The sequence below is a fragment of the Salminus brasiliensis genome, chromosome 21 (assembly GCF_030463535.1).
Source record: "Salminus brasiliensis chromosome 21, fSalBra1.hap2, whole genome shotgun sequence".
NCBI lineage: Eukaryota > Metazoa > Chordata > Actinopteri > Characiformes > Bryconidae > Salminus > Salminus brasiliensis.
In genome coordinates this window covers 33,716,632-33,740,609 of record NC_132898.1, presented here as the reverse complement: position 1 = coordinate 33,740,609, position 23,978 = coordinate 33,716,632, and the positions used below count along the sequence as shown (strand labels likewise).

Genomic DNA, 23,978 nt, shown 5'->3' with positions numbered 1-23,978 from the left:
TATGTATAATATATACATTTAAATTGACCAAATATGTATTTATTTACACAGAGAGCATGATTAACATTTCAGTGTGAATTTTGTTTTTGACAGTATTTCTTGTAAATGTGCCGCCGTTGGCTTCTGTTTATCTAACTATTAGGATATCAGAAATGTTTGGACACATTTGGAAAATGTCTTAAATTAAAAGAAAGTTAAATATATCTCCAGGTGAACTCTGCATTACGTAAAACAGCAGTGCTCTACTGAACACACACTGTGTTATTAACCACAAATACTAATTATTGTACTGAACTGGTTTTACTGCAGTATGCCTCCCCTGCCTTTATCCTGGAAATCAGAGCCTCTGTGGCTCTTCTGTTAGTGTTGTGTGTTACTGTCCTTTATCTTGTCTGACGTTCAGAGTGTCCTCAGTGCTGCTACAACTGCTCCTTGTTCCACTGTACGCGGTGTGTGTGTGTGTGTGTGTGTGTGTGTGTGTTTTGTACTCTACTGTTCAGTTCTCTGCTGTAAAGTTAGGAGTGTATGTTTCAGATGGAAACGGTTCATCATTCAGATGATAAGCAGGAAGCTGAGAGTCTGTGAGGAAAGTAAGAATTCATTAGTTTTAGTTTTAGGAAGCGTGAAATGCAGAGGTGGCAAATCCAGGTCCAAAATCAGACTGTTCCAAAACCCTGGGTGAATTTTTTTGCTACCTTTCAGAAGAGCAGTGGCAACCAGAGCACACACAGAAGAGCAGCAGCAGAGTTCTAGACGACTGGGTCAGAACAGCGGTGCCAAGAAAAGACACCCGGTGAACCAGTGACCCGGTGACAGGATCATGGACACGCAAGGCTCACTGATGCTGATGGAGGCTCCGCCACCTCGTAACTTACAGGACTTACAGGATCTGCTGCTGACGTTAGTCTTGGTGGTCAGGGTTGGCCCTGAGGTAGGGGTCAGGACTGTTTAGCCAGCATTAGTTTAATGTTATGGTGGATCTGTGTACGGCTGTAGTATGGCAGAGACCCGGGACTCTGAGAACCGGGGGTTCTGGGCGGTTTCTGCTGTGACTGAGGAAACCAGACCTCCCTGGATGAACAGTAAAGGACTGAGAGATAGGAGATAGGAGGTCAGAGTGGTGGTGAGCTGCGAGGACTTTAGTCATTGTCCTCCTCCTGAACCGAAATGAGAAACACAGCAGATAAATCTCTCTCGTTTATTTGCTTCATTAGCAACACAGATCAGAAGACGACACATAAAAACTCATTTTAGTAACAAATTAGATTTTCTTTTGTTGTAAAAAATGTAGAAATAATAAAATCTATTCTATTAACAACAACATTGTCTTTCACAGCAGAAGTTCAGGTATAAAGTGTAGTGTCTCATTACTTATTCAAGAAGATCACATGATCACGATTAGAAACCGAGGCTAAATCACTTCCATCTAGTGGTTTAATAAATTAGGCATAAATAGGACTCTTGGCGAGGTGTTTGTTCATCCAGAGCGATGGATGCTTCTGCTACACCTGACTGACGATCTCTGCGTCTTCCTCTTCGTACCATTTGATCGGCGTTCCGTCAGCAGTCCTCTGAATGATCCGTCTCTGGGGTACCTGCAGGAGAAGAAGAGGAGGAGTGAACTATGGGCTGAATGTGTTTGCCCCAGATAAGCCCTGTTTCCTTTCCCCAGAAGAACGAACTGCACGGAGGCCAATCAGCTTTTATCTGCGATCAGCGCTGGGAGAGCTGGAGATTCAGCTCAGTATCCAGTATCAGCAGTGCAGCAGGGAGGGAGCAGGTTCACACAGTGACTCAGTGCTGTTGACTGAAGGAGTGGCTCAAATCAAGCCCTGCTTACAACAGCTGAGCTGCAATTAAACGAAATCTCAGGTCACTTGTTGTTCCCAGCTCGGCCCGTCTAAGGGTCCGTTTAGAGGGGCTCTGAGGGTCTGAGGGTTTGGGAACACTTAGAATGCTAAAGCGATAAAGGCGAGTCCAAAAGAGACCCACTTCAGGTTTCCTCAAGAACCTACTCAAACCTACAGTACGAGCTGACTGTAGATAAGGAACTCTCACAGCTTCCTCCTTCACACATTTCTGCTCGCCTAAAGAACCCGGTACTGGGAACTAGAGGTGTGAAGAACCTTTTAAAGAAGATTCAGCACAGACTGAAGGCTGAACTGCACTGTGGGTCTGAGCCTACTACTAAACTCGTACGAGCTGATGCGTCAGAACCCCAGAAGTTCCCCAGCAGTTAAAGCAGCAGCTGCAGAGACGCAGGTCGTATTTGGTTAAATATAAGAACTGACTGAAGGTCGATTCCAGTCTAATAAAAACAGCTTGTTTCATTTTAAGATCCATTTTTTTGTTGATTGGCGTTTGTAGCTCCCCCAGCACGAGCAACACTCCCACCTCTTTTCTAACAGCTCCACCACACCGGCTAACAGACACCTGAGCCTGAGTGATGAGGGGAGAGAGCGCCACCTACCCACACGGAGAAAGAGAGCACGGATAATTGTGCTCTTTCTGACTCCGGCTGCTGATGGCAAAGCGGCATGGCTCAGGATTCAGGCTTGCACCCCCCACCTCGCAGGTCATAGCGTTAGCACATTAGCCTGCTAAGCCAGTAGTACAAATGGTTCTCTAAGCTTCTGAAGGTGATCTGGATCCATGAAGGAATCTCTAATAAACCTGTCAGATGATCACATTTTAAAAGAGGTGGTTCTCTAGGCCAGAGAACCCAAAGAGGATCCTTTGAGCCCTTTTTTTAAAGACTGAGTGTAAGTGCACCTCTTTCTGCTGTCATGGCTTTTCTGAAGGGAGACTGAGGGAAATAAAGTCAGGTCAGTGGGAGGGGAAGACTTTGATATTTGGGGAATAATGTGTTTAAAACTATTCCAGCTGCTCCCGTCTTTGAAACACTTGACCATGTAAATCATTAGCAATGGCTGAAACGCGATACTGGAATGTAGCAACTGTGTGTGTCAAGGGAGTCAGCGTTCCCACATCCTGACTCCTGAATAAACTCTGAAAACACCACGAGCTCTTCCATTAGAGAGACGGCTCAAAGACTGATGAACACAGGAACTCAGCACTGATTCCATTAAGGTGAAGCTCCGGGCTGCGGTACTGCAGTTACCGCCTGAGAAATTCTCCTGAAGTTCTGAAGCTGCTGTGAAACCCGGGTTTCCTCTTTCCTTCTCTTTAAAGCTGAATTAATTTGTGGGGGAATTTTGAGCATCTTGCTGGGGCATGTCTACCGCATTCCTTCAGTTTCCAATTCTGACTAGAGCGAGATTGCTTCACTTTCAGATGGGTGGAATAATGCTGGAGAGGCTGAACTGCACTGTGGGTCTGAGCCTACTACTAAACTCGTACGAGCTGATGCGTCAGAACCCCAGAAGTTCCCCAGCAGTTAAAGCAGCAGCTGCAGAGACGCAGGTCGTATTTGGTTAAATATAAGAACTGACTGAAGGTCGATTCCAGTCTAATAAAAACAGCTTGTTTCATTTTAAGATCCATTTTTTTGTTGATTGGCGTTTGTAGCTCCCCCAGCACGAGCAACACTCCCACCTCTTTTCTAACAGCTCCACCACACCGGCTAACAGACACCTAACAGAAATCACACTCATCTCACTCTTCTGACTTTATCGAATCCTTATATGGGTAACGCTGCTTCCACTGGATACTGATAGTGGGATGCTTGACTGTGCTTGAGAATGAACAGTCTGGCATCTGAACTAGGTTTTGTGACTTAACACCATTCCGCAAGTTCAGCTCCAGGTGCTGTGGGTGTAATCCTGTCATTAAAACCCAGCAGTGTTATATCAGCTCCTCAGCTCACAGAAGAATATCCATATCAGTGTCAACACTGGGAACAAGCCGGCCATGAAACAGTTGCTTCAGGTGATATCCACAATCAGAGCAGTGGAGTGGAGGTATACAGTAAAACGCTGGTCAAACAGCTTATCTGAGCACTTCAGCACATATAAAGGACGCACTGGGCAGGGCCACTATCACGGTTTCCTTCATTCAATTCCAGCTTTTGTCCTTGAGCAGTGGAATGCTCACCCAGGATTACGTTCACACGCACTTCAGCCGCTGTAAACGGCCGCTGCTCAACAACAAACCAACCTTGAACGTCTTTTCTCACAAACAGGCAGTAAACGTGTGACCTCACAGCTCTATCCATCGAGCTCATTATTAAAGCTCTTCTATAGCTGTCTGAAATAGATTAGCACTTTGCTCACTAGCGTTAGCGCTGGTGCACTTCCACACTTAATTCCCTGGTCTCATCCCAGACAAGAGCTCTTCATTAGCACACCGCACCTTGTTCCCGCTGTGACTTCACTCTGATAAATCACAGCATTAATAAACTTGCGCAGTCTCTCTGGAAGCCTCTGTGGCTGCGCCGACAGGCCCGGGCAGTGCCTGAGTCTCTGTCCTCGCTCTCTGTGGAAATTCCTCTCTCCTCCAACAGATTGAAACATGACAGTAAGCTGAGCTTGTGTTCCTCAGTTTCAGAACGCCCTCAGCTCACTGCAGGCTTCAGACACGGTCCTGTTTACGATGTACATCATATATATCATATGAACAAACTTGTGCATGCATAGTTTATCAGGTTAAAGCTGCTGCTGACCTGCTGCCCACACAGTCATGTGTTTCATAGTCATCGGGGGTGTGAGAGAATGCTGATATATCAAAGTATTGCAATATTATGTTTTGTAAGACTGAATGGATTCATTCATTGTTGTGTCATGTTTAAACTCTGACCCAGCAGTGTCTTCAGATCCCTTTCAATAGAAGTCAATGTAAAGAGATTTCAGAGTATTTCTATTGGTCCAGCAGATTCACATGATGGAGAAAAGTGAGAAACAGCAAAAATGGAGATATAAGAATTTAGTGTGATCACGACGATGCATATCTGATCTAGGAGCACGTATGAACGTGTCTCCAACCAGATCAGACAAAATCACACGTCAGCAAAGCGCTGTGATGCTACATCAACTGTGCAATGGGAACGGAACTCATGAGTAGCAACTGGAGCAGATGCCTTACCTGTTGTTCCTGGAAGCCGTGCTGGTGGGGCAGTGGAGACTCATGTCCGGGCAGGTTTCTGACGCGTACCGCACCCTGCCGATGCCTGTCCAAGGAGCGCGGCCGGGGCGGCCGTAACTGGCTCCGCTGGTGCCATGACTTGAGCTGCTCTGAAACCACTTGCCGAGGGAGGCCTCGGCTGGGGTGGTGGGGATACTCTCTGAGCGAAGGAGCCCGGGACAGCTTGACGTGGGGGGGTATTGGCCGGCAGAGCGGGTGTGGGGGTGCCTCCTCGTACCAGTACTCGTAATGGCCATTGGTGCAGGCTGGTGGAGGCTGGGGCCTGATATACATCCTATTCATGTCTATGTCATGGCCCCTTCCATCATCCACATATCCTCGGTAGAAGCTCGGGGAAAGCTGGGGCGAGGGGCTTTTGTAGTGGCTGAGGGGTATGTAGGACTGTGGAATGTAATTATCAGCAGGGCTGGAGTAATGGTATCTGTAATGGGATTGGGACGGCCGCTGAAGCTCGAACGAATGCTCCTGGCAGGGCGAGCTGATGTACGAAGGAGCCGACGAGTGCTCCGAATTACTGTCCTCGGAGCTGTCGTGGTACATTGGGTTTCCAACGGCCAACCTTATAGGGGAGTAGTCTGGGGACGGCGACGGCAAAACAACGTCCGTCAGACGCCTCCTGGGTCCCCTTGATCTGCCTCTGTCCCGGTCCACATCATAATGCGGCTCACTGTTGGGAACTCTGTCAAAATTCAGAAAGCTGGATCCGTTAATTTTGCGATCAATTCAAATGAATCACTGAAGGAAAACATCAAAAGAAAGGAATACATGGTCATTTTATCTGCTGACCTGAGGGAATAACCTCTACGCAGATGCATATCTGGAGTGGATGGGGCACTGCTGGACTGTATGTGCCTCAGGGATGCATGACTGGGTATCTGCAGTGTGATGCCTGCCTCTTCCAGACACGCTTCCAGTGGAGGCAACGTAGGGGTAACAGCAGGACTGCAAGAAAAAGATTTACTGTCATAATTATGATAATTCTGTGTTTTTTACAGTTTTTACTTGCATGTACATTTTGGTTTATGGAGCTTTAAATCAAAGTGGAGGTGTAACCCTACACACCCCAGAAATGACTATGTGTGTCTTAATGATCTCTTGGGGGCAAACTTGCTTGAAAGAGTCATATTTCAAATGCTTCAGAGTTCAAACAGTCCATTCATGGGGTTCCCCAGCGGTGAATCCCAACGATGCCGCAGCCGTGTGCAGCTGGGAGTCTGCCTTCTTAAAGAAAAGGCTGGGGTAATTTTTCCCTCCTTTTTTTCTAACCACACTGACCAATACCATGTACAAATCCACAGTGAAGCCTGTTAAAGTGAGGGGGAATGTGGTGCCAAATATGAAAATGTTTATATGAAACGAAACGTAATGACTTTGAATTGAATGGGGATAAAACTACAGGCTCATTCACACAGGCTCAGTTCCACTCGCACCTATACGGGATTCACAGCACTGTGTTGCTATGTATGCTAAGACAGCAGTGGTGCACATTCACTTTTTACAAAAATGTAGTGTGTGTGAGAGAGGGTCAAGTGACATCAGCCTTGTAAATGGAGAGGACAAAGGCTTACTTGAGATTAGGAACATTAGTTTACAACAAATAGGCAGAATGTAGACATGTAGACATTCTGTGAGTGTGAGTACTGCGTTTTCACAAAACCAACATCCGCTGATTATGAAACCAATCATGGATTTAGGTTCCCTCGGGCATCATTCAGTCGCTGAGCTGTAAATAACTTTATTACAAGCGTTTTAATGCGGTACAGTGCTTTTCCATTTTACTAACTATTACAGTGGTTAAGGTAGTAATCAGGACTCCACAACTATAAATACACTATATGGCCAAATGTATTGGGACACTTGCTTCTTCATTGTTTGTTCTGAAATCAAGAGTATTAAAATAGTTTCTCCTGCTTTTGTTGGAGTAACTGTCTCTACTGTCCACAGAAGAAGACTTTCTACTATATTCTGGAGGAGCACTGCTGTGAGGATTTCATTGCATTCAGCCACAAAAGCATAAGTGAGGCCAGGACATTAGATGATCACCACCCCACCTCATCATCCCCAACTCATCCCAAAAGTACTGGATGGAGCTCCTCCACCATCATTCCAGAGAACACAGTTCCTCCACTGCTCCACAGCTCCTCAATGCTGGGGAGCTTTATACCCCTCTAGCCCACACCTGGCATTAGGCAGCATGGAGCCAACAGCCATGCTGTTTATGTGCTCCAGAGGGTCCTATTCTATTGGCTGAACTTCTCTACAGGGACTAGACAAGCTGTGCGTGTGTGTGCATTTGCACATCTGTGTCAGCAATGGGTGTAACTTAAAGTAGCTGAATGCATTCATTAGAAGAGCTGTCCACAAACATTTGGACATGCAGTGTATACAACTTGTTTCAGGAAACGCAGAACATATTAGTAACTATTTCTTGTAATAAGTTTCTTTGTGGTGGGTTAATACTTAATAGTTGTGTGTGCAAATTTCAGACATTTTTAAAAACATGGTGAACCTTCCCTATAACAATCTACGGTTTGGGTCTAGGTGTCGACATACCTGGATTTGGTGCTACTGGAGCGAGACTTCTGTTTATGGTAAGGCTGATCAAGGCTAGACTCTTTCCAGGGGGAGTTTTGGATGGGAGCTGGCTCGGGCTCCAGTGTGGGGCTGTGACAGGGCCGTAAAGCCTCCAGGGGCAGTGTGGGTGGCGGGCGGGGCCTGGTCTCAGGTAGTTGAAGTAGGGGTGAGGGGCCAGTAGGCGTAAGAGGACGATGGGAAGTGCCCGAGGGAACAGGAAGAGAGTCTGCAACAGGAGGGGGCTCAGAGGACACCTGGGATGACTGACTCGTTAGCTCCTCTGCAACAGCGACAAGAGAGGCGATACAGTCAGTGTGCTCAAAAAGTCACTATTAGATTAATACAACCTAAAACCAAAGAAATAACACTCACCTTCATCCAGCACTGCAGAGTCCGACAGCGAGCTGTCATCTGATGAGCCTTGAACTGGAAAATAAAGGAAATAACAGTTACTAAAATGATTAAGAATGATTACTGCAGAGCTAAGATACTGTCTATCGATGATTCTGTACTGATAATAATGATTGTTTTGTTTTAGCTAACATAAAAACCATTGTTAATTACATATATTTTTGGACTATCTTGAAATAACAGTTTAGTATTATTTTACTGTGTAAAAACACTTAATTAAACGTTTTCTGGATCACAGTGTAATGCTGTGTAAATCTGCTTATTGTGTCATTTTAAGAAAAGCAGAACAGAACAAAACAGCCCAGCTGAAAGAGGAAAGAGCACCAGCACTCAGAGAGCGCTCAGAGATCATGGGTTATTACCTATAGAAACATAAATATGATCTGATGGAAAACTCCACAGTACAGCAACAGTCAGACACACTCACGTTTCTGCAGGATCATTCCAGGGCGGGGTGAAGAGCGTCCGTGTTCGAGGCGCAGCTGGAATACGGACTCTTGGAGCTCCTTGAGCTTCTGTTCTTCACGCTTGCACTGCTGCAATCTGCTCTTCTTCACTGCCTTGCTGAGATGCTCCTCCTGGAACAGTCTGCGGGCCGCTACATGGATCTGCTGCTGCAGGGCCAGCTTAGCCTCCACCGAGTGCAACTCCGAGTCCTGCAAGACAACTGCGTCAGTGACCTCCACCAGGGTCAGATGGACTTCCATGAAATGTTTAGGAAACTGGGGCTGGATTTTCACATCTGGAGTTTTTTAATATATGGATTTTGGAGCTTACTGAAGTCACCGTCGTAATGAATGATGTAATAAACGATGCGACTCTGCTCATGGGCCTCGTGTAAACAGTAGCAAGATTGTACAGTTATTCTATGTTAAAGCCTGATTGTTTATAGTACCCGATTGTGAATCAGAATGAAGGAGTGCTCTGAAATCACAATGATCCTGAAATTGTATAAAGTAAAGAAACTTCACGTTAATTTAATCACTGTATTCTGAAAGGGGCTTCACTAACTACTCTCTTTAAAAAGTAATATCTAATGACAGTCTCCTCCTCCTTCTCTTCTTCTTACTGTTTTAAGCTCTATGGGGTTTTAATGGATTTCCAGTATATTTCAGTGGGGTTTACAGAGATGGTGAATATTTCCTGGTGTTATCCTGTGAGGGCGGCTCTGAGATGTTCTTAACCTTTACTACAATCACACCTGGATGCTGCCTGGTATGACAGAGCCTCAGAATATACAATGGTTCTAGTGGACTAGGACGGTCCTAGGAGAACCTGGCCCCTGGTTTCTCTGAGACAGCAGGTGAAGCTCCACTCCACACTGTGTCTCTTGTACATACGTTATGATGAGACGTGTTCAGTGTTCAGTTCGGCCCTTTACCTCTCCTCTGTGCAGGATGCTCTGCTCATCCAGCTTAAACGCAGCCCCAATACGCCGACGGATCTGAGGAGGTTTCTCTCCAGGCAGCAGAGGGTAGTCTGAAGACAAGTGTCCAGTGAGCTCCTGCATGAAGCACAAGATGCATGTTTTAACAATGGAGGCTATGAGAAGAGCTGTAAAAAGGGGATATTGCTGGGCCTGCTGATACTTGTCATTTCCAACAGCTGAGCTGTGACTGAAACTGGATTCAGTGTGAGATAAAGTAACCACTAAGTTACAGCAAGTGAGACTTTAGCCAGGGTTCCTGATTTTCCAGTATGAAACTACAGTCTACGAGTCCAGGCAAGTCTCGCTTCTCAGCCGCAGCAGCTTATGCAACGCTGTTACTTAAGGTTCTGTTCTCGCTCATCCTGAATCTTAACCTTATTGTCCCTCCCGAGTTCAGTTCTATTTGAGACACACAGGTAAAGCTTGTGGTGCTGTTTATCTAATTGAGACACTCAAACCACACAACATCAGCCTGGGTGAGCCACAGCAGGGCTGTGCCGATTCAGACAGGTATCACCAGACAACACAAACACTGTCGCTACGGCACGACGTCAACTGCAGTTGTGACAGCTGGCTCAGGGCTCACTGGTGATGGTCTTGAAAACACCTGGACGTGACACAAGTAGACAGCAGATTTCTCATGTTTGATCAGAGGGGAAACTGTGACCTATCCTTGGTCCAGTTCAGAACCTGATTCACTCTACTGATCCTCTTCTGAGCTGGACAGCTGGCTTGTTTTCCTGTCCAAAAGATCTCCAAACAGGATGTCAGTAATGCTTCAGAGGATGCCCCCCTCTAATTTATAGTTCTGGTCTCAAAGTGACGCATCTCTTTTTTAAGTATGAGTGAGTGTGTGTGAGTGAGTGTGTGTGTGTGTGTGTGTGTGTGTGTGTGTGTTTGTTTGGAAGTTGACTCACAGCCTCTCTGATACAGAGTTTCTTCAGCTCCAGAATACACAGCTCCAGCCGGTCCTCCAGCGACTGCCGCTTCAGCTTCACAGCCCGAGTGTGTGTACTCACATCCTTCATCAGGGTGGTGGGACTGTCAGGTCCTGCAAGGTTAATATAATATAATATAAGTAATAAATAACATAAAAAGCAGCTGCAAACTTCAATCTCGATTTGTTCTCCTTCACTCTTTCCACTCATAGAGTTCCACTCGTAAAGTGGGTGTGTCTAGAACGGTTCACTCATTTTGTTTTTAATAGGTTGGCTAAGCTAAATGCCTAGCTGACCCACTTTTACCATCTCCTCTATCCAACATCCGCTGCCTCAGGTCAGAGCTAGCCTAACCACACATTAGGAGGAGAACTCTAGAGCACAGCCTGAAGACGTCAAACCTAGGAAAGCAGGAGGGGCTACGTGAGTGCTAGGCTAAAAGCTAACCCGGCTATAATCTTTTCAGCTAGCTAGAGGGGACATAAATCAACCAATCAGAGCAAAGCTGATAATTTTTTTCACAAGCCCACCATAAAAGGAAAATCAGTGTGTTAATTCTGAGGCAAAGTAACAGGGTGGTAAATAGGCTAGTCACATAGTCTACTTACTGTTTATACATCAAAGAACTAAAATAAAAGCAATCTGTGGAGCATTACAGAGTAGCTGAATCAGAAACGGTGGAGAAATCTGAGATTCAATCCTTTACGGATTCAGAAATGTGTCTAAACTCAAAACTCAGATTGTTTGTGTGGTCAGTTTTGATCCACAGTGACAGACAGACATGGCGACCAGACGAGGTGGTATTTGAGCGGATGTGTTCGCGTGTGGGATGTACGGGTTAAAGAAACAGATCTGCACAATGGTGACATAATCATCAGCGAAACTAAAGGCTAATGCTGGCGGCTCTCAGGAGAGGAAAGTGGCCCGACAGCATTACAGTGAACTAAGAAAGACGTTCACGTCTGGGTCGGCGACGACTGGAGGCAAGCATTTGAGTGTTAGGAATGTCTGAGGAGATTACACACTCAATCAGCCTGTGCGGACATCCTGCTGCATCCAGAGGTGTGAGAGCTCACAATGAGGCTTTTGACTGTGTGCTGCCAGTATGATAACCACGCAGCAGCAAAGATCACCACGGTGCACCACAACCAGAAAATGCCTATTAGGGCTAGATTGATAAAGTTCTATTGTGAGAGACAGACAGAGCATATCTATATTACATCTGCAGGGAAGAATGCTCCCAGTGATTCCTGCGAGGACTCCACAAAGCGTCCACTCTGGGTAAGATACAGCAGCAGATTTCTCAAGGGGTGTGGACAAGAGTGCAGTGTTTGTCATTTGTGATTTACAAGAAAAGAATTTACAGCTTGAATCAAACAGAGATAAACAATCTCAGCCTTAACAGTCAAGATGATTTTATCTTAAGAACTTCCCAAGTTTTGAGCACTGACCTCCCTTCCACACGCACTGGCATAGTACATAAAGCTCACCAAAAATACACTGAATTATTTAGTAATAAATGATAATGGCTCTTCCAAACACATTAACAGATTAAAAACTCTAAAATGTTTTCTCCTCACTGTTGACATGATTTGCTACTTTAGCAGCCATATAGTTTCTCTCACGTTCTGAGTAATCTTCTTAGCAGTAGCACTTCTAAGGCCCCAGGTTTTTCTCTCCAGCAGGGTTACTGAAAATCTCTCCGTCCACATGGGAACACAAAAACATCCCTAAAACACTTGCATAAGAATACCGGCCCAACAGGAGGTGCTAAAGCCTCACAGAGTTTAATGTTAATTCCTCAAGAAGCAGCGTACCGGCCAAAACAGACCTAAATCCAGTGTGAAGCTGAAGCACATTAACTAACAACCCAGATTTTCTTCCTGTGTGTTATTCAGAAACAGCAGACCTCCATAACTCTCACACAACATTCTGAATCAGAGTTTTCCACACCGATATGGAGACACCACTGCACCCCCCACGCACTCCTGATCAGGCAGAGATCTGAAGGTTTTATCCAAATCTGAGTGCAGTTCACTGAAAAATAAACCCAGTCTTTAGTTAAGCATTGCATTGTCAGGTTTTCAAAAGACTCTCAAAAGTCTTCACCCTGGAGAACTTCTTACAAACTTTTCCAGTCACCTAAAACATGTGGATTCATGTGGACAAGAAACACAGCCCACATTTTTGCAGGTTGAAGCTTCACCTTTAGGAACTTCAAGCCAACAAAAGCATTAATCCTGACTGAAACCTGTGTGGCAGCTGTATGATTATATAACTTCATTATTACACAATTATTTGTGCAAAAATAATGGGCATGGCTGGCTGCACCTACCTGAATGCAGTATGATCCCACTGTCCGTGTCACTGATCTCCTCCTTGGCCTCCATGTCTGTAAAGTTCTTCAAGCTAAAACACTGTCTTCACTTCCTTCGACAGTCCCCTGGGAAAAATAACAAATCTATTAATATCGCCTTATTAAACATGCATACTCACAAAGGACTAGTTCAGCAGTCTGAGCCAAAGAGAGCGTAACCAGTCCTGAGGAACCACTTAACCCTTCAACCGTGACAAGGTCTCCTGACCCAGAGTCACGGGGGGTCAGAGCAGATTCCAGGGGACTAAGTCAAGCAAACAAAGCTTTAGCGGGGCTCGAAACCTCAGCCTAACTATGCCTTACAGCAGTGCTCTGTCAGCAGGGGCTCAACTCAGAGTTTAATGAAGTGAGGGGTGGTGGTGGTGGTGGTGGTGGTGGTGGTGGGGGTGGGTCCTCGCTATTAGTCTCCCCTTTAATTTGCTCATTCTAAAGCGAGGGGCTTTTGTGCACTTGAGAAATGTTAATAGTAGAGAGAGACGAGCAGGTTCAGAGTGGTGTGACTGTTGAATGCTGAAAGAGGTTCTGCTTTAGCATTCAGCGGATCTCATCCTTTCTGAATGGTAATTTTTATCATCCTGGGAACATTGGACTGAGGACCTCCAGAGGAAAGGTTCTGGGTACACACTAATAAACGAAAGGTACCTAAACGGTTCTTAGCTTGAACATATGGTTCTAGGACAAACCTTTAATTTGGAGAGAACCTTTAAACTTTAAAAAAGTTCTTTACAGTCTCACGTCACTTTCAGGGAAGTGAAAGGAGTTCTCCAGTGGCATCACTCCAAAGTACACTTCACAGTATCTTCATTTTAATCAGAAAAGTGACGCTATAGTTTCAGCTCAGAGTTTAAACACGTGACACAAACTCTGACCACGTTACCCCCACTGTATCTACAGCTCAGGACCTTTTCAATACTGCAGTTTCTGGCAGTTTTAGGTCATTTTGTAAATTTTGTAAAGTTTCAGTTCAGTTAAATGTACAGGTATGATATTTAAGCTGCTCAATTCAATCGACTAGTAATTTGTAGCCAGGATCCCAGGGTCAGATTAAGTCTAAATCATTTCCAATGGTAACTGGCCATTGCCACTGCAGTTTACCTAAATCAGTGATTAGGAAACGCCCCGTGGTTTTTAGACGATGATGATTTGGTATCAGACATCCTGATACTACACCTGATATATCGGTTCAACCCTAATCCACTCTCCCCTTTTCTGACTGTGAAAATGACACACAGTAAAAAAGACCAGTTTCTCATTACTGTCACTAACTCACACAAAGTTATAGTCTTAAATCTACCAATCGTGACTCGGGTGTGACGTCAGCCCCCCTGTTCAGACCTGTACATATGTGACTGCACTTAAGCACTAAGTGACACACGTCTACCAGGCAGTGGGCTCCAGGCCAGTGGGAGAGTCTGCTCAGTTTCCTGTCTGTGGGACTGTCTGTACCAGGCTACGTCAAAGTGACAGCGTCTTGAGTAAGCAGGGATATCCACAGCTGGGAGAATGATTAACAGGTGAGAGGGCTGCATAACAGCCATCCGTCACGAGCCGGATAAACACAGAGTTTATTACTGTGAAACTGCTTCTCTCAAGCTTACAGCTGATCAATCCTCCTCTAACAGCTAAACCACATTCAATAGATTTGATCAGTCCAGTCTGACCAATATTTACAATAATTACAAACAAATCGCTGCTCTCATAAACTCTGGATAAGAGCGCCTACATGCAGCCATACATCGATCTAAACTGAGGCCTGGATCTGACTACAGTATTTCACATAGTGAAGAACGGAGATATCAGCATCTATTAAACCTACACCTCCAAATAATACAGACACTGGACAGGTGTTGGGCTTGGTTTTGATGTGACCGATATTTCAACAGACTGATATCTGATCATACATGCTAATCCAGTTTTAACTTCTATATTTTATAAATGTTTATGTATCAGTATTGGCACATATGAACATGACTAATACTGGATATTGGAATTGGCCATTAATTCCCATATCAGTAGATTTCTGGTTTCAAACTTACATAAAATTAAGCATCTCATGATGGTGGATAAAGTGTCTCAGTAAATAATAATAATAACAAAATAATAACAAATAACTGCAAACATCCAATGAGTTACATTCAGAATTGAAGGTGAATAAATTCAGTTTTCTTATAAACACTAAAGTCAGTTAATACAGAATATTATTCAACCTCACCAACCGTACAACTATTCAACCAGCCGTATTCTCACCAACCGTACAACCATTCAAGCAGCCCCACCATCCACAACCGTCCCACCATCCTCAACACCACTCAGCATGATTCAGACATATGATACAGGTATAAACACCTCATTCATTTAATGCAGAAACAGACCAAAACCACATGCTTAACTCTAACCCTGAAACCCAGCTACAGTCAGAACCCCAGTCAGAACCACAGTCAGAACCACAGTCAGAACCGCGATGGAGGAAAAAAAGGATACTCACATGGTAACAGTGCAGTTTTAAAGGCAGAGGAAGAGAACACTGCTCGCTGAGTCCACTTCAGCTGACCTTACTGAAAGTAGCTCTCTCTCTCTTTCTCTCACACTCTCTCTCTCTCACTCACTCACTCTCACACTCTCTTACTCTCACACTTACTCTCTCTCACACACTCTTACTCTCACGCACTGTCTCACACTCTCCTCCTCCCTCTCTCTCTCTCTCTCTCTCTCTCTCTCTCTCTCCCTCTCTCTCTCTCTCTCTCTGGCTGAGCCGCAGTCACTCTCTCCGTTAGGGAGGGGCGTGCGCGCTCCTACCTGCCCGAGCAGTGCGCGCAGGCGTCGGTCCGAGGCGCAGAGCTGGGCGGAAGTGGAGGTGCGGGTTTGGGGTTTGTATAGTTTCAGCTCCGCTCTTTAAACACGCGTAAGATCCACAATGTTAGCTAGCTTTAATGTTAGCGTTAGCATCAATGCTAATGCTAGTAAAGGGGAAAAGGGGGCACAAACTAATAGGAGGTAAATTTCAGCCTGATTCAATAACAGATTCACTCGTTTATTACACGTGTTTATAATCAGTGAGGTGTGGCTGTAAGTTAGAGAATTCACAGTAATACAGTTAGAATACAGAAGAATCTCTGAGGGACTGAAACAGCGGTGCAGCTCTCTCAGGCTAAAGTTCAGTCTCCACAACTTCACAAAGAAATCAACCTTTATACATTTTCTGTTTTAGGTTTCTGACAAGTGAGCTGAAGAGTTTATCTCGTTTCGCCAATATCAGGCTTTTAATGGTTTTAATGTTCTGGCTTCATTAGGCATTAGACAGGACTGTTAGCCCAGCTGTAGGGGTGTAAGCTAGCTGTGTTTAGCTGTGCCCCTTCTCGCCCATCAAACAGTAAAATAAGACTAATCCAGAATGAACAGTGAAACCTGCTGTGATTTACATCAGTATGTCAGATATGCCCAGAGAATTACACACTTTATTTCACTACGGGACATTACAGTCACGACTCTGTACGATACAAACACTGCAAACCCTGAACTGCCTTATAAACCCCTTTTCAGATCTGATGACTTCAGGACACGTCTTCACTAATAACCAGAGTCTCTAGCATTGTGTTCAACAACATGAGCCCAGCTGACACTCACTCCTCCTAAACAGGACAGAATCAACTGACCCCTTAGTGTCAGACGACCAGACCTCCAGAATGCGCCGGGAGACACAGTGTCTGCTGCTCCCATACATCCCTCACATTCATACAGGATCTTTACACTCGCGCCGGCTCTCCAAGAATGTCAGTTTATATGAACAGCCATGGTCCCATCACCTCACAGAATGCCAAGCAGCAGGCCTGCAGCCAATATCGGGTTTCCCCAATAGTCTCCACATATAGACATTCCCAATGACACGGGCTGATGCATACTAACCATCTGGAGACGCCGACTAGGGTCAGAGAAATTTTAGAGAAAAAGAACGACAGACGACTAATGTACAAAAGAAAAGAGGTTAGAGGCTGATAACCGGCCGACTGAGACACAGTTACATCCGATCTTAACGTCTGTTTGGACGGGGTGGGACATGGCGAAGGGCAAACGCTGGTGGGAAGAATTCCTCGAGTCTCTCAACCATGTAATAAATGCAGCGTTGGGAAAGGAAGACAGAGAGCCGACCCACATGGGATTACATTCACTTTCTTCCAGGGTGGTTCACGTCAATTTTCTGGAAATAACTGTTTGCCATTTTTGCAAACGTGGTAAAGGTTCCACAAACACTGAGCTCAACAAATGTGGCCACAAGACTCTTCTGTAGGAAGTAATTGAATTGAGCGGATCATGTCGTGCAGGTCACCACAAATACCCAAGGGAGTTTCCAGCACAAGGATACAATGGACCTGTGTCCACTATTTTAGATCTAGACAAACTATTTTAACCACAGCTTGGCCATGTTTAAAATGTGCTCGAGACTTTCATAGCCTACACGTCCATAATGTGCTCCAGACCAAAATAAACAAGGCACTGCCTCAGACTCAGAGGTAATGTTTGTGTGGGCCTACACCACTTCTTCCTATTTCCTAGAGGAAAGCTAGGGACAGGATTGAGACCACATACATTATTGAGGTTATGATACCTATATTTTCAGCTTTTTAAAAATCCGATTCTGTTGTTTTTGATATTTTGTGTGTTATGGATTCTGCAAAGCTGTAATTACACACTGCTGGTTTGGCTCATAGACACACATGGGCAAGAAAGTAAATACAGGAAGAGGGTCCTGTGTTCTGGACCGGTGCAGATTTCTGTGCAGTTTAACTTGGAGCAGCAGCAGAGATTCATCTCTTCAGAGCTGTAGTGATTTGGGCAGTAGACCAGGCTAACACCTGGCCACAGGAGCCTGTGAGAACACCTGATAGCTGGGTCGGACTGAGGTCAGGTCACAGCTTCACCACAAACGAAGACCAGACGTTGGGACCGGACTGAGACCACCTCTCCTCCTCTCGTGTGAGATTACTGTATTTACACCTGCCCAAACCAATCGCACCAGGAGTAAAAGTGACCCAGAGTCTGAATCCACTGGAGTAAAACGTGTAGGTCTAAAAAGGCATTATCAGAAGTGGTTTAACAAGCGGACAGCATTTCTCTGATGTAATTGACCAGCCAAGACGAGTTCGGTGTCCAAATGTTGCTTCAGTTTAGTATTGAGGCTAAAACTGCTGACAAACAACACTCAGTAGTACCCCAGTCTGTAAATACATGCCTATGATCCACTACATCCAGTGCTTCGTTAAGGTCACTCAGACGTGTCAGAGGGGTATAGGTTGGTGCAGTTCCACTAAAAAATGGAGTCGGAGGTTGGCTGCATGGTGAGGTTCTGTTCATTTCCATACTTTACAGTCATGCTGTGCCCTAAACCACATTAGCAGGTTCTTGTGATCTTAATAAAGACCTGACTGAGGTTTCAGCGGGTTGAGGGTGTGTGTTTTTGGAAATGGGTTACTATGGTCTTCTTCTGTTTGTTAGCAACATTGTTTTGGGTGATCGATATAATTTGGGGAAAACTGCACAAATCTGATTATCAAATGATTCCTTTACTGTTTCATTTTTGGTGGCACTCCTAAAAGCCCCTTTTACCAAGTATTACAGCGCGATGCCAGAATCTATACTGGAAATCTGCAACATGGCAAAAGCAAATCTCTCTGAAGGTAAATACCACGGAGTTACTGAACAGACATCTGCACTGTCTGCTTTCTGCTAACGTCCATAGGATTTCCATAGGATTACAGTTCGATGATTTTAAGGGCCGTCTAGCCACCCTTCAGCCACACATTCTATAGAAACCTGCAGATCTGTTATCGCATCTCTTCCTGGTGCTGCAGAGCGTGTGAGCTTAGTGCACACGGGGGCCGGCAAGGCCGTGTAATTCAGGGGATCTGTACCATCCTGTCCATTCAGCCTGGGAGCTCAAGCGCACTGAGGCTGGCAGTCATCTGTGGCTGCCTTTCACTGGCAGTCCACTCAGAGCTCAGTACACAAAGGCACACAGGCTGGATGAATGTGAGAACATGATTAGGAGCTTCTGGAAATGTATGGATTTACTTAGGAATAACTGTAAATTACTGTACAGTCACATGCATTAATAACACTGTCATAACTCTGACACAAGACAGTCAAAATAATAATAAAACCTGGACTCAGTAACTAATCAAAGACGGGACTAAGCTGTGTACAGTGCACATGCGTTCAGGTTGCTGTCTGAAAGCGGACGGGGACACGGCTGACGGGTTAAAGTCACTCTTGTCTTCCGTTGTTTTGATTGGTACTGTCTAAAACCACATTCCTCAACATCATGTTGTGCAATGCTGCTACACTGCACCACTCCTTCAGCTTTAACGCAGGGTTGTTATTACAGCTGTTATTACAGTGTTTATGTCTTTCCTTTTTGGCTTAGTTTCACATATTTTTAACATTATTAAAATTCAATTTTAGGTTTCAGGATTAGACCCAAAAACGCCACAATAAGAGCAAAAGCATCTTTTCTACATGAATCAGATTTAAATCAGAGAGAGAGAGACAGAGAGAGAGAGAGAGAGAGAGGTGGTTGCTAGGTTATTACTACAGTATTGCAGGTGGCTAGGCAGTTTCTATGGTGTCTTAGGAGGTTGTTTTGGTGCTGATATTGTATTTCAGGGGTTGTATGGTGCTGTTAGGCGGTTGCTATTGTATCTTTAGTGGGTGACGTGACTATATTTCAAATTGAAATTGTATTTCAACTAACAATAAAATATTTTGTTACAGGATGTAGTAAACTCCTAAAAATAAAGATGCTTCAAAAGGTTCTCTTTGAGTGCTGCCAAATAAGAACCATGTTGGGTTCCGTAGGAAACCCTGTTTGTTATAGAGATGTATGAAGATTTAAATCATCACTTGACTTGATTGAGTTTTTTTGTCAAATTATGTTCTTCACATTCAAACACAGCTCTATCACAAACATGGTTCTTCATGTTGATTATGTGAGAACATCTATCTGATATTGAATTCAGTGTCAGGAAATAAATCAAACGGTGGGTCGAGTGTGTTTTCACACTTCTCTTTTTTAGCAGCCAAAAGTGTTTTCTCTATGGCCTCAATCCACAGGCCTGCTTTGGGACTTTTATGTTATCTTTTATGTCGCCACTGAGACCGTCTGATGTGGACAGTACTGTCTCCAACGGCTTCCACACCACCATCCCCGCTGTAGCCCTGAACGCATCCCTTCGAGCTGCCAGAATGTTCTCCCGTCTCCATATTCACGATCACTGTGAGATTTAAAGGCCCCAATCCCGACCCATGGTGCACCAGTGAAGCTCAGAAGAACACATGAAACAAACCCAAAGTGCCAGCTGCCTTCTACTTACTCCCCCACAGCGGCACATGTTTCAGTTTGGGGGATCGCTGGCTCCAGGGGGAGTATAAAAACAGCCTGTGGGTGCGGAGGCATTCAAGATATGTGATAAAACTACAACTATATACATGTAATTAAGAAGCACCACCGGAGGCAGAAACCGATATCCCTAACACAAGAGTGATCTACACCAACCAAACCAAACACAATGAGGCCACGTGTTTTGTCATCCATTCATCAAAATGAGGACATTATTTTTTACCCTATGGGGAAGTCCAATGTTCCTTTCGAAGCAGTAGATGATTACTGTCATTTTTATACCTGTTCCTGTTTAGTCTTTACACCACTGCAGAGAACACCGGACGGTATAACACATACGGCTGTGTTAAGCCATTACAGCTGTGAGCGGATCCTTACAACTGCCTCCAAACAAGTAAAGGCCGGGAGTGGAGAGTTTTTAAAGACTACTGTTGAGTCCACTCAGACATGAAACCAGAACTAGGGCTGGGCGATATGGTAAAAATACTAGATCACAATATTTAAAAACTTTTTTTGCGATACACAATATTTATCACAATACATGTAATCACATACTCAATACAGTGATGACAGATTCTTATAAACTACTACTACTACTACTGCTACTCTCCCGTACTGAACACAGTGATTCATACTCAACATCTGCTGCTCTTCATCTAATGAACCCAGTCTAATCACACTGTTAGTAATGAAACCTGCAGCTGATCAGTGTTTATTAGCACTTACAGTCTCCTCCATATGCTTACTGTTATCACCATAACTAAATTTATCATGATACGATAAAATATCCTCATATTGCCCAGCTGAAAAAACAGGTGAGAGTAACAATGATCAAACTCCATGCAATGTAATAAAGACTGGTAATGTCACACAGTTCACCATAATAATAAGATTAATAAGATTCAGTTATGTTCTTTTTTTTACCTCTTTGATGTTTTACTGTTGTGAAGCACTTTGATCTGTATTTTGTATATGAAAAGTACTGTATACATAAAGCTATTATTATTATTATTATTATTATTAAATGAGAGATTTGTGCTCAGAGTGCTCACACATACGAGCTTACAACGTCAAAAAAGCAGATAAACACAAAAAAGTGACAGTGTTTTACCAGAGGGGAATATGATTGGACAGGAGCGTGGCAGAGAAGCAGTGGGTGAGATTGAAATATCACGGCAGTGCCCATCATTGTGCTCGGCTACATCCAGAGGTGATAATGAGAGTCTTCAGCCAGGCTGTCAGCAGCACACAATACACACATGCTGTTTGGCTCCTCTCTGGCACGACCCTGACTATGACCCAACAAAGCTCTGAATTCCTGAGCCATTCACATTCACTTGTCTGCACACTTCTATTTGATGCCTGCCCACTCAAATCTCCCTCTCATCGCACACACACACACACACACACACACACACACACACACACACACACACACACAGAGTCATTCAGACTCACAAGTTTCTAAAGAATTACACTGCACTGCTATACTGTGTGTGTATGGGGTGTGTGAGGTGTATGGGAACATTTCTAACTGAGATCCAGACAGTCTTCAGTGTAAACTGCAGTGCTGAATTCATCATTAGGACAATAATGAGCTTCCCTGGAGTAAGGTTTACTGTAAAGTGGTCTATATGTATTTTAGCTCTGGCTTAATTCTAAGGTCAAGGTTTGATATTATGTTGAATGATGTTATACCATAATTCTACAGAAAAGCTCTAATTATAGGGATTTTAGTCTCCCCCAGAATTACTAAACAAAAAGCCCCTTCCAGTATGAAAAGGAGTGAGTGCATAGCATAAACCCTGGCGTCATTCCCACAAACAGCCCTCAAACAGTATTTTACCAGGATACACACGTTCATACATGCCATGACAGTCCCAGTAGATAGGGGCCACAACCTGTCCAGCCAAGAGTTCCTTCATTTCTAAACTGTGAACGTACTCTTTCACAACTTTTTCACTTGCGAAAGCTGAAAGCTCAAAAACAAAAGCGTTACAGAAACAATTAGCTCTGCCAGGTATGAAGGGTTCCTGTAGAAGTGGCCACAGGAACAAGCAGGGTAGTCTATCCGCCGCGTCTCTAGACTCATGTACAGAAACACTGGAGGGGAGTTTTTCCACTTCAGAAACTAAACTAAACTGAAAAACTGTCAAATTTAAAGAACAAAAGCAAAGCGGAAAAATTCCCAGTTTGCTGGTTGTAATCGAGACGTCACTGTATTTCCTGAACGATTGGCTTCTGTCTGGACATGGGGCCTCCTGGTACTGTACTAGGTCCTGCATCTCCTTTACTGGGATTTTGAATCCGGCTTGCGTTTACACTTACGCCCGTCCAGTTTAATTACCAGTCAATTCACAGGTAAAAGTGAACGTGTGAAAGGGGCTTTTCTGTAATAGGACGAACACAGCAGCCTATACTGCTCCCAGAACCACACACTACTATACGGTCTATACATTATACTGAAGAAAGCACTGCTAAATCCCCCAGTCTTTTTAGTATGATAGTATGATAATAGTATGGTACTATAATTGTATGGTAGTACAGTATTATGGTAGTATAGTAGGATAATAGTGTAGTATAGTAGTATGGTAGTATAGTAGTGTGGTAGTATAGTAGTATAGTAGTGTGGTAGTATAGTAGTGTGGTAGTATAGTAGTGTGGTAGTATAGTAGTGTAGTAGTATAGTAGTGTGGTAGTATAGTAGTATGGTAGTATAGTAGTGTGGTAGTATAGTAGTGTGGTAGTATAGTAGTATGGTAGTATAGTAGTGTGGTAGTATAGTAGTGTGGTAGTATAGTAGTGTGGTAGTATAGTAGTGTAGTAGTATGGTAGTATAGTAGTGTGGTAGTATAGTAGTGTGGTAGTATAGTAGTGTGGTAGTATAGTAGTATAGTAGTGTGGTAGTATAGTAGTGTGGTAGTATAGTAGTATGGTGTTTTGGATGCAGCCCTAGTTTTGACAGTGTCTGAAATCACATAGAGACTGAGATAAGTATCCGTGGTTGTTGTAAATGTTACTATCTACTTATCTAATATTGAACAAAACGTGTTAAATCTTTAGTCCCTAAACAGGCATTATGGGAATGTTCTGAATGGATGAAGGCCGGGTGTACAGACAGCTGAGCTACTATTTATTCTACACCCTTTTACTCCCCCCATATAAACCCCACTAGCTGTAGTTAAAGCAGTGAGAGAGGAGGACTGAGACTCAGCTCCACTGAATGGAGACTAACACCTCCAGACAGGAGAGGACCTCAGCTAATCACAGTCAGTAAACCCTCCGGCCAGGGTCTGTCCTGTACCCCTGAGTAAATCACAGGCAGGCTGTATCACTGCTCCCGGCTGTCCGCTCACATTTCACTAAAAGTTCAGCTGTAACCTGGACTTTCTCCTTCATTCCAGCGGCTCGAAAATCTGGGAAATGCTGAACTTACCCCTCTGCCCTCCAAACCCGAGTCCAGGACTGTAAAGCTGCGGGCAGTTTCAGGATCTCCAGCTCGTGCTGTTTCCTCCACGTTTTCCGAGCCGCGCATTCCTGATGCTCGTAAGCAGGACTGAGGAGCGGAGCGCACCAACGGCCCTGCCGGGGGGAGAGCGGCCTGCTGCCCGCTGCCTTCTCCTTCTGCGCACTGCTGGATCCTCGACCCTGACGAGGACGATATTACAGAGTCTATGCAGTATAATGACACCATTAAAAGCGAATATGAGGTTAAAACCCTTTTCTTCGACACCCCCCCCCTCTTCATCCTACATGGTA

The 23,978-nt window shown here is 44.4% G+C and overlaps 1 protein-coding gene across 2 annotated transcripts; it reads right to left on the bottom strand.

Moving 5' to 3' along the window:
- Positions 1 to 1,196: 1,196 nt before the first annotated feature.
- Positions 1,197 to 23,978, bottom strand: inavab (innate immunity activator b). Of its 2 annotated transcripts, none has more exons than XM_072665895.1 (10): positions 23,656 to 23,978; positions 12,788 to 12,895; positions 10,432 to 10,565; positions 9,467 to 9,589; positions 8,513 to 8,741; positions 8,047 to 8,100; positions 7,654 to 7,954; positions 5,887 to 6,042; positions 5,041 to 5,779; positions 1,197 to 1,595 (listed from the first exon to the last, which is right to left on the bottom strand). In XM_072665895.1, exons 2-10 carry the CDS (start codon positions 12,840 to 12,842, stop codon positions 1,503 to 1,505), a joined length of 1,884 nt encoding a protein of 627 aa, XP_072521996.1. In that variant the 5' UTR covers positions 12,843 to 12,895; positions 23,656 to 23,978; the 3' UTR covers positions 1,197 to 1,502. The 2 variants fall into 2 exon arrangements, with proteins under 2 accessions (XP_072521996.1, XP_072521995.1); XM_072665894.1 differs by lacking the exon at positions 23,656 to 23,978 and adding an exon at positions 15,315 to 15,466.

Coding starts and splice junctions, on each gene's coding strand:
- inavab (XM_072665895.1), bottom strand. CDS start 12,842: ATGGAGGCCAAGGAGGAGATCAGTGACACGGACAGTGGGATCATACTG. Junction 8,101..8,512: donor TGGAATGATCCTGCAGAAAC/GTGAGTGTGTCT, acceptor TTTATTTTCCAG/TTCAAGGCTCATCAGATGAC. Junction 6,043..7,653: donor TCCAGTAGCACCAAATCCAG/GTATGTCGACAC, acceptor TTTTTCTTGCAG/TCCTGCTGTTACCCCTACGT.